General features: G+C 43.0%; 1 protein-coding gene across 3 annotated transcripts in view; it reads left to right on the top strand.

The window, feature by feature from the left end:
- The window catches only part of NEURL1 (neuralized E3 ubiquitin protein ligase 1), a 319,459-nt gene that overhangs the window by 201,797 nt on the left and 102,319 nt on the right, over positions 1-15,343 (top strand). The window contains exon 1 of one of the 3 annotated variants that reach the window (XM_077258684.1): positions 8,715-8,925. The exons of the other annotated variants lie outside the window; for them this stretch is intronic. Coding sequence (XP_077114799.1) covers positions 8,892-8,925 — 34 coding nt within the window. The 5' untranslated portion in view covers positions 8,715-8,891. Of the gene's footprint in view, positions 1-8,714; positions 8,926-15,343 lie in introns of those variants that run through there. 3 annotated transcript variants of the gene reach the window in all.

Below are 15,343 nucleotides of genomic sequence, written 5' to 3' on the forward strand. Positions count from 1 at the left end.
GACCCTGTAGTATAAGACAGTACCCCTATAGGCAGACCCTGTAGTATAAGGCAGCACCCCATAGGCATACCCTGTAGTATAAGACAGAACCCCCATGGGCAGACCCTGTAGTATAAGGCAGCCCCCATTAATAAAATACAATAAATACTCACCTCCATATAGTATAATGTGTCAGATAGTCCTCAATATAGCACAAGGCAGCACCCCTATAGGCAGAGCCTGTAGTATAAGGCAGCACCCCATAGGTAGACCCTGTAGTATAAGGTAGTACCCCCATAGGCAGACCCTGCAGTGTAAGACAGTACCCCCATAGGCAGACCCTGTAGTATAAGACAGCACCCCGTAGGCAGACCCTGTAGTATAAGGCAGCTCCCCTATAGGCTGACCCCTGTAGTATAAGACAGTACTCCCACAGGCAGACACTGTAGTATAAGACAGTACCCCTATAGGCAGACCCTGTAGTATAAGATAGTACCCCAATAAGCAGACCCTGTAGTATAAAGCAGCACCCCCATAGGCAGACCCTGCAGTATTAGGCAGCGCCCCCATAGGCAGACCCTGTAGTATAAGACAGTACCCCTATAGACAGACCCTGTAGTATAAGGCAGCACCCCATAGGCATACCCTGTAGTATAAGACAGTACCCCCATAGGCAGACCCTGTAGTATAAGGCAGCCCCCATTAAAAAAATACAATAAATACTCACCTCTCTTCCTCCTTACTCCATCGGTGCTCTGAGCTCCCGCTCATCTCCTGACAGCGAGTGACGGGCAGTGACGTCATCACGCCTGCTGTCAGTGTCGGTGACGTCAGACGCTGAAGGGGATGATGGGAGAAGAAGTATAGCGCTCCTTCTCTCATCAATGCGGTGAGCTGTTTCAGCTAGATGCCAAAACAGCTGACCTTGCGATGACATGCAGGGGGCCCACTGCTGGCACCGGGCCCCTCGCCTGCTCAGGGGCCCCATAGCGGCAGAGCAGGGGGGATCGATTCTCCCTGCTCTGCCCCAGAATGTAACTGTATCGGCGTGCTGCTCCGGGTGGGCCCCCTCAGAGCGCGGGGCCCTGGGCGACCGCCTCCTCTGCCCCCTGGTAGCTACGCTACTGAATATATGACAAAGTATGTTGCTGAGACCGATCAGTACAGTAGTGTCTGCACTGTATTTCCCTGCTCGCTGCACTTCTTTTTACAGTTGAAACGTGTTCACATACATTAAGGAGTTTATAAAAAGAAATCCTGTATTATAGATGACAGGGCAGGAAATTAAAAGTCCCTAACTTTGCCCCGGGGCGAACACTGTAGAATGGGCTAATCTTACCAACTTTATTATGTGTTACTCTGTTGGCCACCTGGTGTCTGTTCTCTCTTGTCTCATGTTTAGCAGGTCTCTGCCAATAGTCAAATACTTGGAAATGGAGTTTCCTACCTTCCAGTTGGGAGGAAGAAGAGCCTGACACCAGCATGGGACTAATTAGAGCCTGAAACTCCAGCAGTGGCAGCATTGGAGATAATCATGGGTCCTAGGTCTGACGCAGAGGAAGAGACATCAGAGCTTAGGACAGAAGACAGAGAGGACATGAGTTTCGGAAGAGAAAAGAGAATCCTAGATTGTGATGGGTAAACAGGGGGAACATTTATTCTGTGGACTGACTGTCAGGCTATCCTCCTGTGACCACCCCTCAAATGAAAGGGTCAATTGGCACTGGGACAATTCCCTTAACGGTTCCTCTTATTCAATGCATCTATTCAATTCATTAAAAGTTCTTGGCATTGGCCACTATACAATGTGAAGAGCTTTGCTGGCCATCTTCGATCACCTTTTGCATCTGTTTATCACCGGGGCTGATAACAACTGATCAGTTGAGTTGTTGAGTATTGGACCCTCTCACCAGTCTCATATTGATGACCTATCTGGAAAATAGGTCATCAATATTGCAAGGCAGGAAAACCCCTTTAATGCTGTGGACTTGGACTGAAGCTCTAATTGCCCAACTGGTTCATGAAGGATCAGAGCAGTTCTTTTCAAAGTGTCTGCTGCACTCCTGCGAGTGGTATATAGGTTGGCACGTGCGAAGAAGGTAGTCCATCAGAGAACCACAGGAGCATAATAGGGCAGGCTTCCTAGCCAGCAGTCACTTTTGGAGTAGCCCAATCTGATGGAAGCTCCAGTAAAGATTGCAATCACCAGGCCCTGGAAAGGTACACACCGTCGGATTCTGCCACAAGTATTTCCAAAATTTGTTCAACTGCAGTTTCTTACACTCCGCCATATACATTTATGGAACAGTATACTACATGGCGTAGGAAGTATGCTTACACCAAATGGGGTTTAACAATTCTTGAAAAAATATATACAATATGGGGTATTGAATGGTTGGGTTATTTTTTTTAATTAATGGTGTATTTATTGAAGTTTTTCACAAATACAGCAATAAAATATTGTTAAATGATTGCAATGTTCTTAGCGATATAACATTTATAAGCTGAAGACTTGACCTGAATAACTCTAGAATGTTACAGTATAAGGAAATTTCAGTAATAAAAAAAGAAATAAAAGCCATTAGTGAAATGATAAATCAGAACAAGACAAGATACGTACTAACGAGAGGGGAAATAATAGGAGAAGAAGATCCTATGATCATAGACTTTAATATTCTTTACTAGAATACTCATAAGCTGCATGGAAATGGTATGGATCATTAGGACCTCAACCATTAGTAGATGATGTTCTGCCCAATAGTCTCACAGTTACAACATGTCGCTGAAATTATCAACTCTATTTTGAAGCAAGGTTGTCAGGTATTCCATGTTCCTAACATCTTTAACATGTGAATATAGCTCCGTCAATAATAGAACTCGAGGTCTTTTCCAATTCTTTGCTATTAAACATTTTGTAGCTGTCAGAAAGTGAAGAAACCTAGTGGTTTTTTTTTTCCAAATGGAAATCGTGGGACATTGGTGAAAAAATATAGATTTAATGAAATCAGTGCATCGATAACCCTAAAAATAATGCTATTGTCCTCTATCTATAGTTGGGTTATTGGGTTATATCACAGTATATTATGAAAAAAAAAAAAAAAAAAAAGCAAGAACCACAGAAAAAACGACCAAAAAGTCCCATATATTGTAATGTGAAAACACAATAATTTATGAATTGAACAGGTACAATAACAGAAAAAACATCAATAAAAATTTTACATTGAAATTACATACAAACAAGGACGCACCCAGGAGAATAAAATACTGAATAGAATTGCCAGGGTAAATATGCACAGACAAAAAAAAGTAAGGTAAAATGAAAACCAATGCTACAAAGCACAAAACTATGTAGACAAATGTGTAAAAATGGAATAAGGTGCTAATGCAAAAAGGAGAGAGAATCTAAATCACAATTAGTGTAGGTACATGGTAATTATCAAAGTGTAGTTCATTAGATTCAAAATGCTCCTTGCGAATGTGAAAAAAAATTAAAAAAATAATCTGAATAGTGCAGCACCGAGTAAGGTGTGTATAAATGCATACTGAAATAATAGTAATAAATTGTAAAATTAAGACCTAAGTAGAAAGTGACTTACGGTGGCAATAAAGATCCCTGGCACCCGGATATGGTCCTCCCCAACGCGCGTTTCGGCATGCTGCCTTCATGCCTGACATAGGCAATGTGCCAAAACGCGCGTTGGGGAGGACGCCATCCAGGTGCCAGGGATCTTTATTGCCACTGTAAGTCACTTTCTACTTAGGTCTTAGTTTTACAATTTATTACTATTATTTCAGTGTGCATTGATACAGCACAGTATATACCTGTATATTATAACATCAGGCAGGGCCGGCGTTAGGGGCAGGCAGACCAGGCAGCTGCCTGGGGCCCCCGCTCCCCCAGGGGCCCCCAGCTAGTGGCAAGTCACGTAGCCGCTATGGGGCCCCTGTGAGGCAGGGGGGCCCGCCTGCCGCCAGTGTCGACTCCCCCGCCCCTTTGAACTATACCGGCGTCTGCCGGTACAGTTCAAAGCAATGATGGAGAGAGCGTCACCTGATGCTCCCTCTCCCATCATTTCCTGCTCTGCCTCTGACACTGTGGATGCGCGTCATCACGCACTCACTGTGTGGCAGGCACTGCGGCAGCCACCGACACAGGAGCAGGGAGCGGCGCGGGCACGAGGAGAGGTGAGGAGCTTGTGTGTTTGGTTTTTTTACTGGACTGTGGGGCCATTCTCGGGAGGGGAGAGCAGAGGAGGGAGGGGGGGTTGTGGACTGTGCTGTATACTACTGTGTGGGCAGTGCTGTATACTACTGTGTGGGCAGTGCTGTATACTACTGTGTGGGCAGTGCTGTATACTACTGTGTGGGCTGTGCTGGATACTACTGTGTGGGCAGTGCTGTATACTACTGTGTGCGCTGTGCTGTATACTACTGTGTGGGCAGTGTTGTATACTACTCTGTGGGCAGTGCTGTATACTATTGTGTGGGCAGTGCTGTATACTACTGTGTGGGCTGTGCTGTATACTACTGTGTGGGCTGTGCTGTATACTACTGTGTGGGGAGTGTTGTATACTACTGTGTGGGAAGTGCTGTATACTACTGTGTGGGCAGTGCTGTATACTATTGTGTGGGCTGTGCTGTATACTACTGTGTGGGCTGTGCTGTATACTACTGTGTGGGCAGTGCTGTATACTACTGTGTGGGCAGTGTTGTATACTACTGTGTGGGCAGTGCTGTATACTACTGTGTGGGAAGTGCTGTATACTACTGTGTGGGCTGTGCTGTATACTACTGTGTGGGCAGTGTTGTATACTACTGTGTGGGAAGTGCTGTATACTACTGTGTGGGCAGTGCTGTATACTATTGTGTAGGTAGTGCTGTATACTACTGTGTGGGCTGTGCTGTATACTACTGTGTGGGCAGTGCTGTATACTACTGTGTGGGCAGTGTTGTATACTACTGTGTGGGCAGTGCTGTATACTACTGTGTGGGCAGTGCTGTATACTATTGTGTGGGCAGTGCTGTATACTACTGTGGGAGGTGCTGTATACTACTGTGGGCAGTGCTGTTTACTACGGTATGGGCTCTGCTGTATACTACTGTGTGGGCTGTGCTGTATACTACTGTGTGGGCAGTGCTGTATACTACTGTGTGGGCAGTGTTGTATACTACTGTGTGGGAAGTGCTGTATACTACTGTGTGGGCAGTGCTGTATACTATTGTGTGGGCTGTGCTGTATACTACTGTGTGGGCTGTGCTGTATACTACTGTGTGGGCAGTGCTGTATACTACTGTGTGGGCAGTGTTGTATACTACTGTGTGGGCAGTGCTGTATACTACTGTGTGGGAAGTGCTGTATACTACTGTGTGGGCTGTGCTGTATACTACTGTGTGGGCAGTGTTGTATACTACTGTGTGGGAAGTGCTGTATACTACTGTGTGGGCAGTGCTGTATACTATTGTGTGGGCAGTGCTGTATACTACTGTGTGGGCTGTGCTGTATACTACTGTGTGGGCAGTGCTGTATACTACTGTGTGGGCAGTGTTGTATACTACTGTGTGGGCAGTGCTGTATACTACTGTGTGGGCAGTGCTGTATACTATTGTGTGGGCAGTGCTGTATACTACTGTGGGAGGTGCTGTATACTACTGTGGGCAGTGCTGTTTACTACGGTATGGGCTCTGCTGTATACTACTGTGTGGGCTGTGCTGTATACTACTGTGTGGGCAGTGCTGTATACTACTGTGTGGGCAGTGTTGTATACTACTGTGTGGGAAGTGCTGTATACTACTGTGTGGGCAGTGCTGTATACTATTGTGTGGGCTGTGCTGTATACTACTGTGTGGGCTGTGCTGTATACTACTGTGTGGGCAGTGCTGTATACTACTGTGTGGGCAGTGCTGTATACTACTGTGTGGGCAGTGCTGTATACTACTGTGTGGGCTGTGCTGTATACTACTGTGTGGGCAGTGTTGTATACTACTGTGTGGGAAGTGCTGTATACTACTGTGTGGGCAGTGCTGTATACTATTGTGTGGGCAGTGCTGTATACTACTGTGTGGGCTGTGCTGTATACTACTGTGTGGGCAGTGCTGTATACTACTGTGTGGGCAGTGTTGTATACTACTGTGTGGGCAGTGCTGTATACTACTGTGTGGGCAGTGCTGTATTCTATTGTGTGGGCAGTGTTGTATACTACTGTGGGAGGTGCTGTATACTACTGTGGGCAGTGCTGTTTACTACGGTATGGGCTCTGCTGTATACTACTGTGTGGGCTGTGCTGTATACTACTGTGTGGGCTGTGCTGTATACTACTGTGTGGGCAGTGCTGTATACTACTGTGTGGGCTGTGCTGTATACTACTGTATGGGCAGTGTTGTATACTACTGTGTGGGCTGTGCTGTATACTACTGTGTGGGCTGTGCTGTATACTACTGTGTGGGCTGTGCTGTATACTACTGTGTGCGCTGTGCTGTATACTACTGTGTGGGCTGTGCTGTATACTACTGTGTGGGCTGTGCTGTATACTACTGTGTGGGCAGTGCTGTATACTACTGTGTGGGCAGTGCTGTTTACTATTGTGTGGGCTGTGCTGTATACTACTGTGTGGGCAGTGCTGTATACTACTGTGTGTGCAGTGCTGTATACTACTGTGTGGGCTGTCCTCGTATACTACTGTGTGGGCAGTGCTGTATACTACTGGTGTGGGCTGTACTGTATACTACTGTGTGGGCAGTGTTGTATACTACGGTGTGGGAAGTGCTGTATACTACTGTGTGGGAAGTGCTGTATACTACTGTGTGGGCTGTGCTGTATACTACTGTGTGGGCTGAGCTGTATACTACTGTGTGGGCAGTGCTGTATACTACTGTGTGGGCAGTGCTGTTTACTACTATGTGGGCAGTGCTGTTTACTACTGTGTGGGCTGTGCTGTATACTACTGTGTGGGTTGTACTGTATACTACTGTGTGGGCAGTGCTGTATACTACTGTGTGGGCAGTGCTGTATACTACTGTGTGGGCTGTCCTCGTATACTACTGTGTGGGCAGTGCTGTTTACTACTGGTGTGGGCTGTGCTGTATACTACTGTGTGGGCAGTGCTGTATACTAGTGTGTGGGCAGTGTTGTATACTAGTGTGTGGGCAGTGCTGTATACTACTGTGTGGGCAGTGCTGTATACTACTGTGTGGGCTGTGCTGTATACTACTGTGTGGGCAGTGTTGTATACTACTGTGTGGGCAGTGCTGTATACTACTGTGCGGGCAGTGCTGTATACTATTGTGTGGGCAGTGCTGTATACTACTGTGTGGGCTGTGCTATATACTACTGTGTGGGCTGTGCTATATACTACGTGGCTGTGCTATATGCTACTATGTTGGCTGTGCTATATACTACTATGTGGGCTGTGCTATATACTATGGGGGTATATTATATTCCATGGGGGAGGCTGTGTTATATACTATGTGGCTGTGTCATATATTTGGGGGGTACATTATACATTATATTCTATGGAGGAGGCTGTGTTATATACTATGCAATATATTCTGTGGGGGGCTTTATTAGATTTCATGAGGGATGATTGCATCATACTCTTTGATGGGGCTACATTATATTCTATGGGGAGGTGGGCTGTATTATATCCTGTTCGGGGCTACATTATATTCTATGGGGGGCTATATTATATTTATATTCTATGAGGGGTGATTGCATCATACTCTATGAGGGGGCTATATTATACTATATGGGAGGGCTGCATTATATTCTATGGGGAGGTTAAATTATACTCTGTGGGATGGTGGCTGCATTATACTATATGTGGGCTGAATTATACTGTATCAAGGACTATGGGGAATACATTATACTATATGAAGAACTATGGGGAGCATTATACTATGGGAAGTGAATTGTACTACATGGATGACTATGGCGGTCCATTATACTATATGGAGCACTGTGAGGAGTGTATTATGCTATATGGAGGACTGATAGTATATTTCAATATATAGAGGACTAGGAGGAGTGTATTATACTATATGGAGGACTATGGGAAGTGTATAATTCTATATGGAGGACTATGAGGAGTGTATTATACTATATGGAGGACTATGGAGCACATTATATTATATGGAGGACTATAGGGTGTGCATTTTACAATATGCAGGACTGTGGTGCACATTATAATATATGGAGGACTATGGGGTGTATTATACTAAACAAGCAAAATGCCTATTCATTGGGCGATTGGATTGTTTATGCTGGAATAAAAATCATTGTTCTCAGCAGCACATCGCCGGTGTAAACTGTAGATATGCTGCTGATAGCATGATACTGTATGGTGATCTGTTAGTGATCTATTAGTGATCGTTCTGTCCCCATCATTCTTTCTCAGACGGTGGAAAGAGGCCGGGAAACAAGCGTTGAAGGATTTCAATATTGTCGATCACACTCGTTTAGCGGCCTGAGATCAGCGCATGTAAATACAGCAGAAATGCTTCTGTGTGATGTGCAATATGTTAGCATTTGGGGCCCCATTTTAAACTTTGCCTAGGGCCCCACTTTGCCTGAAAGCGTCCCTGACAGCAGGGCAGTGCAGGCTTTGCAGAATGCAGTGAGTGCAGCAGTGTCTCCAGGGCAGGAGTGTGCAGCACAGGGGAGATCCCTGGTGTTAGCACTCACAGCCTGGCTCTCTGCTATTTCAGGCAGGCAGCAGTCCCTCCCTCCTATGTACATACACATGACATTGCTGCTGGAGAGGGAGGCTCCTGTGGTGTCAGCTCCTTGGAGCATCGCTCTAGTAGGAGTATTATTAGGAATCAGCTGGGTGCCTGTACATGTGCAGCATGAGCCAGGCTGCTGGGTGTGAGCAGTGCCCCTGCCCTGTGATGTGACTGCAGCCCCTCATCCATCTACTATGGGAGGACAGGTCACCAGGAGCACACTGTATGGTAAGCACAGGGAGCCATAGGGGAGGACATCGCTGCCTGTCAATGCCTGGTGTGTGTGAGAAAGGTGAGGGCTTCTGTGCAGCTGGGGCTGGGGATGACAGGCAGGATGCATTGCTGCCTTATGTCCTTTGTTGTATAGTACAATATTGTAAGCCATGGATGTCAGACACACTGCTGCATGTGCTGGTCCCTGCTCTGCCTGGATGGCTGCATTTCACCATTGCAATGCTCTGAATAATTGATTATTCCCAGGAGTCAAACTGGTGTGAGAGGCTATAGAAGCCTTTACTATCTACTGAATGAGCTTTGTTTTTTTATAAAAGTGATCTTACTCCGATCATTGCACAATCCTAGGTGGATGATATTCTAAAAATGTGTCTGGTATAGTCGCTGTGCCTCCGAATGAATTATCGTCACAACCCTGCTTATCGCCACAGGCAATCATACAATTCTGTTTATTAAATTATTGCAATTTTACAGCATTTTCTATATTTTTTTCAATAATTTAAAGCAATCTTACATGTGTAATCAGTTTGGCTCACAGATCGTGATAATTCTGTGGGAGTAATTACATCTATGGGTAGATGGATATATGCTGCACTCTGTGCCCATAGTGGCTGCTTGTAATTATTAGGACAGCATAGTACGCTGGGGTCAGGCCATGAACATATGCTGACTTCCTGCAGAGGTTTTAATATGAAAATATTACATAAATATACTAAAAATATAAATAAGTTTAATAAATATACTTGTATGCTTTGTAGCACTATATTTGACCCTTGATGAAGCATGAGCGAAACTCTCATCACGTCATTGGTGGGTGAAAATCAATATACCGTACTTTGCTTACTGTTTGTCCTGATTTTATCATCTGTATTACTGCACTTTTATGTAGTTTTACTGTTCGGGACTTTTCAATAGTGCTGGCACTTTAACCTTTATTCTTGAGTTCATATTTGCCTTATGATCCATCCACTTTCGTGAGATGCATCTTATTATATACCTCCCATATTGACTTTGGTATTTACCATGACTATATATATATATATATATATATATATATATATATATATATATATATATATATATATATACTCACCTTGGTTAGGCATCAAGGCGATTTTCACTTTTTTTGCCTGTTCACTATTTTAATATTTAATTATTTTATTAATTAATATGTATACCATTTATATTTCATTTTGTCCCATCAGGTTTTTTTTTCTTTTTTCGTTACTATATTTGGCAAGTAAAATGTTAACACAAAATAACCGGAAGACTTTATTACTCATCTGCAAGTTCTGCTTTCTGGTCCAAATACAATATGCATTGGAAAGAGGATATAGTCAAATATGACATTATAATAATGCCGTAGGTTCAGCTGACGGCCCATATAAAACCTTTAGGGAAAAAATGAAATATCCCAAAACACAAAAGATAGTTGTCGGACAATTGTTCAAAACTGTCTTCTGACTCTGATATACATGACCATTAGGCTCAGTTGAGCGGACATGTGCTTTCCTATGGGTAAAGGGGAGTATTCCTTTTTTCGGACACCTCTGGGGACGTCTTATCTTGTCCAACAACCAATGAATCAGGCATTTAAAGTCAACATACCCGATCCTTCTTTTGCCCTGACGTCATGTTGTTTGGCATCAGCCTATTCTACTAGTCCGGTGTTGGCCATTATTGGAAATATTAAACCTGAAGTTTTAATTTTTCAGACACATGTTTGAAAACGTGTTAGGAGCTCATATACATCGGGCTCAGACCAAGTGTCACCGTTCTGATGTCTTTGCTTCATTTTTCTTAATGCATTTTCTACATAAAATTCATTGATCAGTTTTCCCCAATCAGTTGCGCCCCATGATCAACTCGGCTCCCCATCTGTATACAGATAGGATACGTACATTGTAATTTTGTATTGTGTGTGTGGATCTTGAGTTTTTCTGATTATGCAGAATTAACGATATCTTAAAGAAAAGCAGAAGTCGTCCTGTTTCTGGAAGTTTTACAATAACATAACATTAAGCAATAGTCCGTTTTCAGATTAAATCTGATATTATGGTTTTTTAATGCTATAAATTATATTTTTCATCTGTCTGCAATGTAATAGCCCTTTATAAATGAACCATGCTGCCTATGTATCCTTTGGTAATTATTAGGTCATTTTTTGAAGAGTTCTGGTAATTTTCGCTACTGTATTCGCTATTTTGCTAGGGTCAGAGTGTCATTTTGAGGCATTCTTTAGTCTCAGATATCAATTCAATGGTAAATTGTAGGGTTTACTAGATACTCTATACGCACAAGCTGATCTTACCATTTGCCAAGTACCCAGAGTGTGTAATTAAAAAATTGCAACAGTCTCCTAATATAAATTGAAATGCCTACTTTGGACCTTTAATCCCACTAGAAATAGCCATATTAGAGTCTATCCTTCCTGATTCCCCTTATTTATGCTTCCAAGTTCATCCAACATTTACCAATGGGTATGGGCAACTTAAAGGGAGTTTCACAATATCGTGTCAGGCCATCAATATCAGGTCAGTGGGGATCCGACTCCTCAAACCCCTGAAAATCAGCTGTTTGAATGGACTGTGGTGCTTGTGTGAGGGCTACAGACAATCCAGTGTTTAAATTGCAAGGTCTAACAGCAACTCTCCTCTAACTTAAAAGGGTTCTCTACTCAGATAACCCCTTGTTTCCCCCTATTAAAATAATAATACTTATACTCACCTCCGATACTGGTGCCGTTCCAGTGGTGGCGGCACTGGCTCTCCCGGAGATTGCATGACATTGTTATGTCACGTGATCCCTGTGGCCAATCAACGCTTCGTTCTCCTCCCCCACCTATGTAATTGACATCTGGAGGAAGTGAGAGCTGCGGCTGTCTTTTTTCCGGAAGTCTTGATTTATCCAAGGGAGGCGAGCTAGAAGTTTGGTTGTGATTGTTGTATCTGGAGAGACAGTTCCGGCATCGTTCCATCGGTGTCATCACTGGCTTTCCTGACATAACGGGGGAACGGCGCCGGCACTGGAGGTGAGTATGTGTTATTATCTTAAGAGGTGCAAGAACAACAAAAAAAAAATAAAAACAAGCCCAGATTTAGGAGAACAGTGACATTTAATCAAAAGAAAAGAATTACATTTGAATGGGAAGTGACAGATCCTCTTTAAACAGGTTACGGGTGTCAAGTCAGACCTCCACTGATAAAATATTGATCGTCTCTGTTCAGCACAGACCATCAATAATGTAATCCTGGAAAGACTCAAGCGTGACTCTGCTGACAAGGTGACGGGAAAGCTATAGTGGGTTTAAATATATGCAATTATAGTAAGAAATTGCAATTCTACATCATTTCTGCTTGTTCGTTAAAAGTGATGAGTTTTAGCTATAGAGGGCACAGAGGTAGCAAATGTACCCAACTCCCAGGTGTCTCAGGAGCCCAAAAGTCTTACGGCTACATAGGAAAGCACCATTATAATAATTGGCACATTTTAAGACTTTGCATTGGGGCCCAAGAGCGTCAAGTTACTCGTCTGCGTGGTACATGGGACATTTATTGCAGTTAGTCATATGGTTAAAATATGTGAGACATCTAGGCTATCCAGATGAGGGATAAAGATTATGTCAGTGCATGGGTTCAGGTTTTGGCCCAGGTCCTCTATATTTGCATTATATATTTAAACTTTGACCTAAACACAGTACATCAAATAGACCAATCTTTCATCTATGACCCCAGGACTGAAGAAATGAATCGCTCTCTGACGGTTTTATTCATTATATGATGTAAGTCTGTATTATCAGAACCATTTTATTATACGCCATGGATGGATCCTCTGTCCTCAGCAGACATACTGTACATACATGACATGTGTGTATACACAGCAGCCTGATCTGGGAGAGGTTTCCCTAGGCTGAGAGTGCGGCCATCACATGCATATCTCATGTGGGAAGGAAAGACAGAGAGAGAGAGAGAGGACCCTGTGTAGGGACGTGCAGAGATTAATGATTGAAATGTGCAAATCTCCTCGGGGGTCTTTGTGCTAGCCGGAGTATAGAGGCAGCATTAATTTACACAGCAAAGCAGCATTCAACTTCACCAGATTGCTTTAACCCTGTGACTTATGTCAAGGTTTAGCCTTGAAATGGTTAATCACACAGACGAGGAAGCAGCGTTCATAATAAGGTACTTTTATGTCATAGTGTTGGAATCAGTTGTAGAGCTGCATCCCGTTTTGCGTTGCAGACGTCCATAAAGAGTCTCTTGTGCGATAAATGATGAAATCTAATAGTTCCCACTATCGGTAATAAAATTGTCTTTGTCCTTAGACTTTCAAAGAAGATTTGTTCCATAGGTAGTAAAATAACTCCCGGACGTTGAGATGAGCAGACAATGCGGAGATTTCAGCATTTGCCAGAAGTTTTTTGCCACAATACTTGAGTTGTTGCCATGTACTGTATGCAGCTCCATTGCCAATGGCTTCAGTACAATGTGATTTTGTATATGTGGCTAACTAGAACAATGGAGTTTGGTGTCTCTTCAGCTTTTCATAGTAGTTCAGAGTACCTTTCAAGCATTGACCCTTTTTTCTATGGTGGTCCAGGATATCTTTCAAGCTTTGACACTTTTTTCTATGGTGGTTCAGGGTACCTTTCAAGCTTTGACCCTTTTTTCTATGGTGGTTCAGGGTACCTTCCAAGCATTGACCCTTTTTTCTATGGTGGTCCAGGATATCTTTCAAGTTTTGACCCATTTTTCTATGGTGGTTCAGGGTACCTTTCAAGCTTTGACCCTTTTTTTCTATGGTGGTTCAGGGTACCTTTCAATCATTGAACCTTTTTTCTATGGTGGTCCAGGATATCTTTCAAGCTTTGACCCTTTTTTCTATGGTGGGTCAGGGTACCTTTCAATCATTGAACCTTTTTTCTATGGTGGTCCAGGATATCTTTCAAGCTTTGACCCTTTTTTCTATGGTGGGTCAGGGTACCTTTGAAGCTGTGATCCTTTTTTTCTACGGTGGTCCAGAGTGCCTTTAAAGCTTTGACCTTTTTCTTCCAGTAGTTACGGCTTACGTAGTATTGGCTTCACTTGCTTCTCTGGCTGCCATCATCTTATTAACCTTTCAATAAAGACACAGAAAACATTATTCCAAGCTAAAAAAAATATTTCTTCCAACCTTCACCTTCAGTTTACCAAGTCAGATCGTTGAGACCTCTAGAGATTAATGAGCCAATAATGCATTTATCTCAGGAGCCTTTTAGACCTTCCCGTTGAACATGACATGCGTGATCTGTGTGATGATGGACCATGCATGATGCACCCAATGGCCACAGATTACTGATGTGGCCGATGGACTGAGTCCTGCAAATTGATTTGCGCCGTCTCTACAAGAAATAAATTGAAACCTTATTGAAATGACCATTTAAAATTGCAGTAAACAGTGGTCTGCTAGAGGGGTGGTTCTTTCAGACACGAATACTAATGCACCCAGGATATCATAATATTAAAAATACAACGCAAAAACATTTAGTCCAAGACTGAGGTTTGGAGAGGTTTCATAGTATATCTGTAGTAAATATTTCTTAGTGCAAAGGAGAAATAATTCACTATTACAGATAAAAATGTAGATTAATAAAAAAAATTGAGATGGGAATACATTATATATAGGTCTCTTTGAAAACAACAAAATAGACCTCAGGTACACCGAGTCGGTACAAAGGCACTTGGAGTAATGCCAAATAAACTATGCACAAGTAATCTGCATGTATTCTAGTGTTCTGTACTACATAGTACTACGGAGATGTCTCAGTTTCTGCTTATTATCGCCCCTGATGAACATACTACAATTTTTGTTAAATTCATGTGACTTTCGACTTACCCCAACCCATGTGAAATTGGATGCATACAGAGATATTGTAGGATCTTATGCACCTCTATAGCTTCCTTTTTTACATCTGCACAAGTTGGAAGTTGCCCAGAGCTTTATTATGACAGTGTGCACAAGCACAGAAGGCAGAGGATTGTCAGTCACTATCAGCGGGCGGAGAGAAGCCACCGGGGAACCGCCTGTATGACTAGTCATAAGTGTGGCTCGATCCGTGGCAGCTCTTAAAAGTATGTTTTTCTCTGAAATGCCGCAGAATTAAAATTATATTTTTTTAGAATAGAAAATCAACAATCCCAATATTCACTAATCTTGCAAAATAATCTTCCTATTTCCTATAGGTCATTCTTCCATATAGCTCTTCTTGCAGATGAGAGGTTCTTATGTAATGTCAGCACTTTTTTTATCTATTTTGGTTTATTTGGTGGATATAAAATTAGTCCTGTATTCTTTAACTTCTTTGATAAGTCTAGAAAAAAGCAGCTATAAATCTGAGGGTCACAGATGGTGGTACGCTGTCGTCATGTCTGTT

Source organism: Ranitomeya variabilis, chromosome 4, assembly GCF_051348905.1.
Source record: "Ranitomeya variabilis isolate aRanVar5 chromosome 4, aRanVar5.hap1, whole genome shotgun sequence".
In the NCBI taxonomy this organism is placed as follows: Eukaryota; Metazoa; Chordata; class Amphibia; order Anura; family Dendrobatidae; genus Ranitomeya; species Ranitomeya variabilis.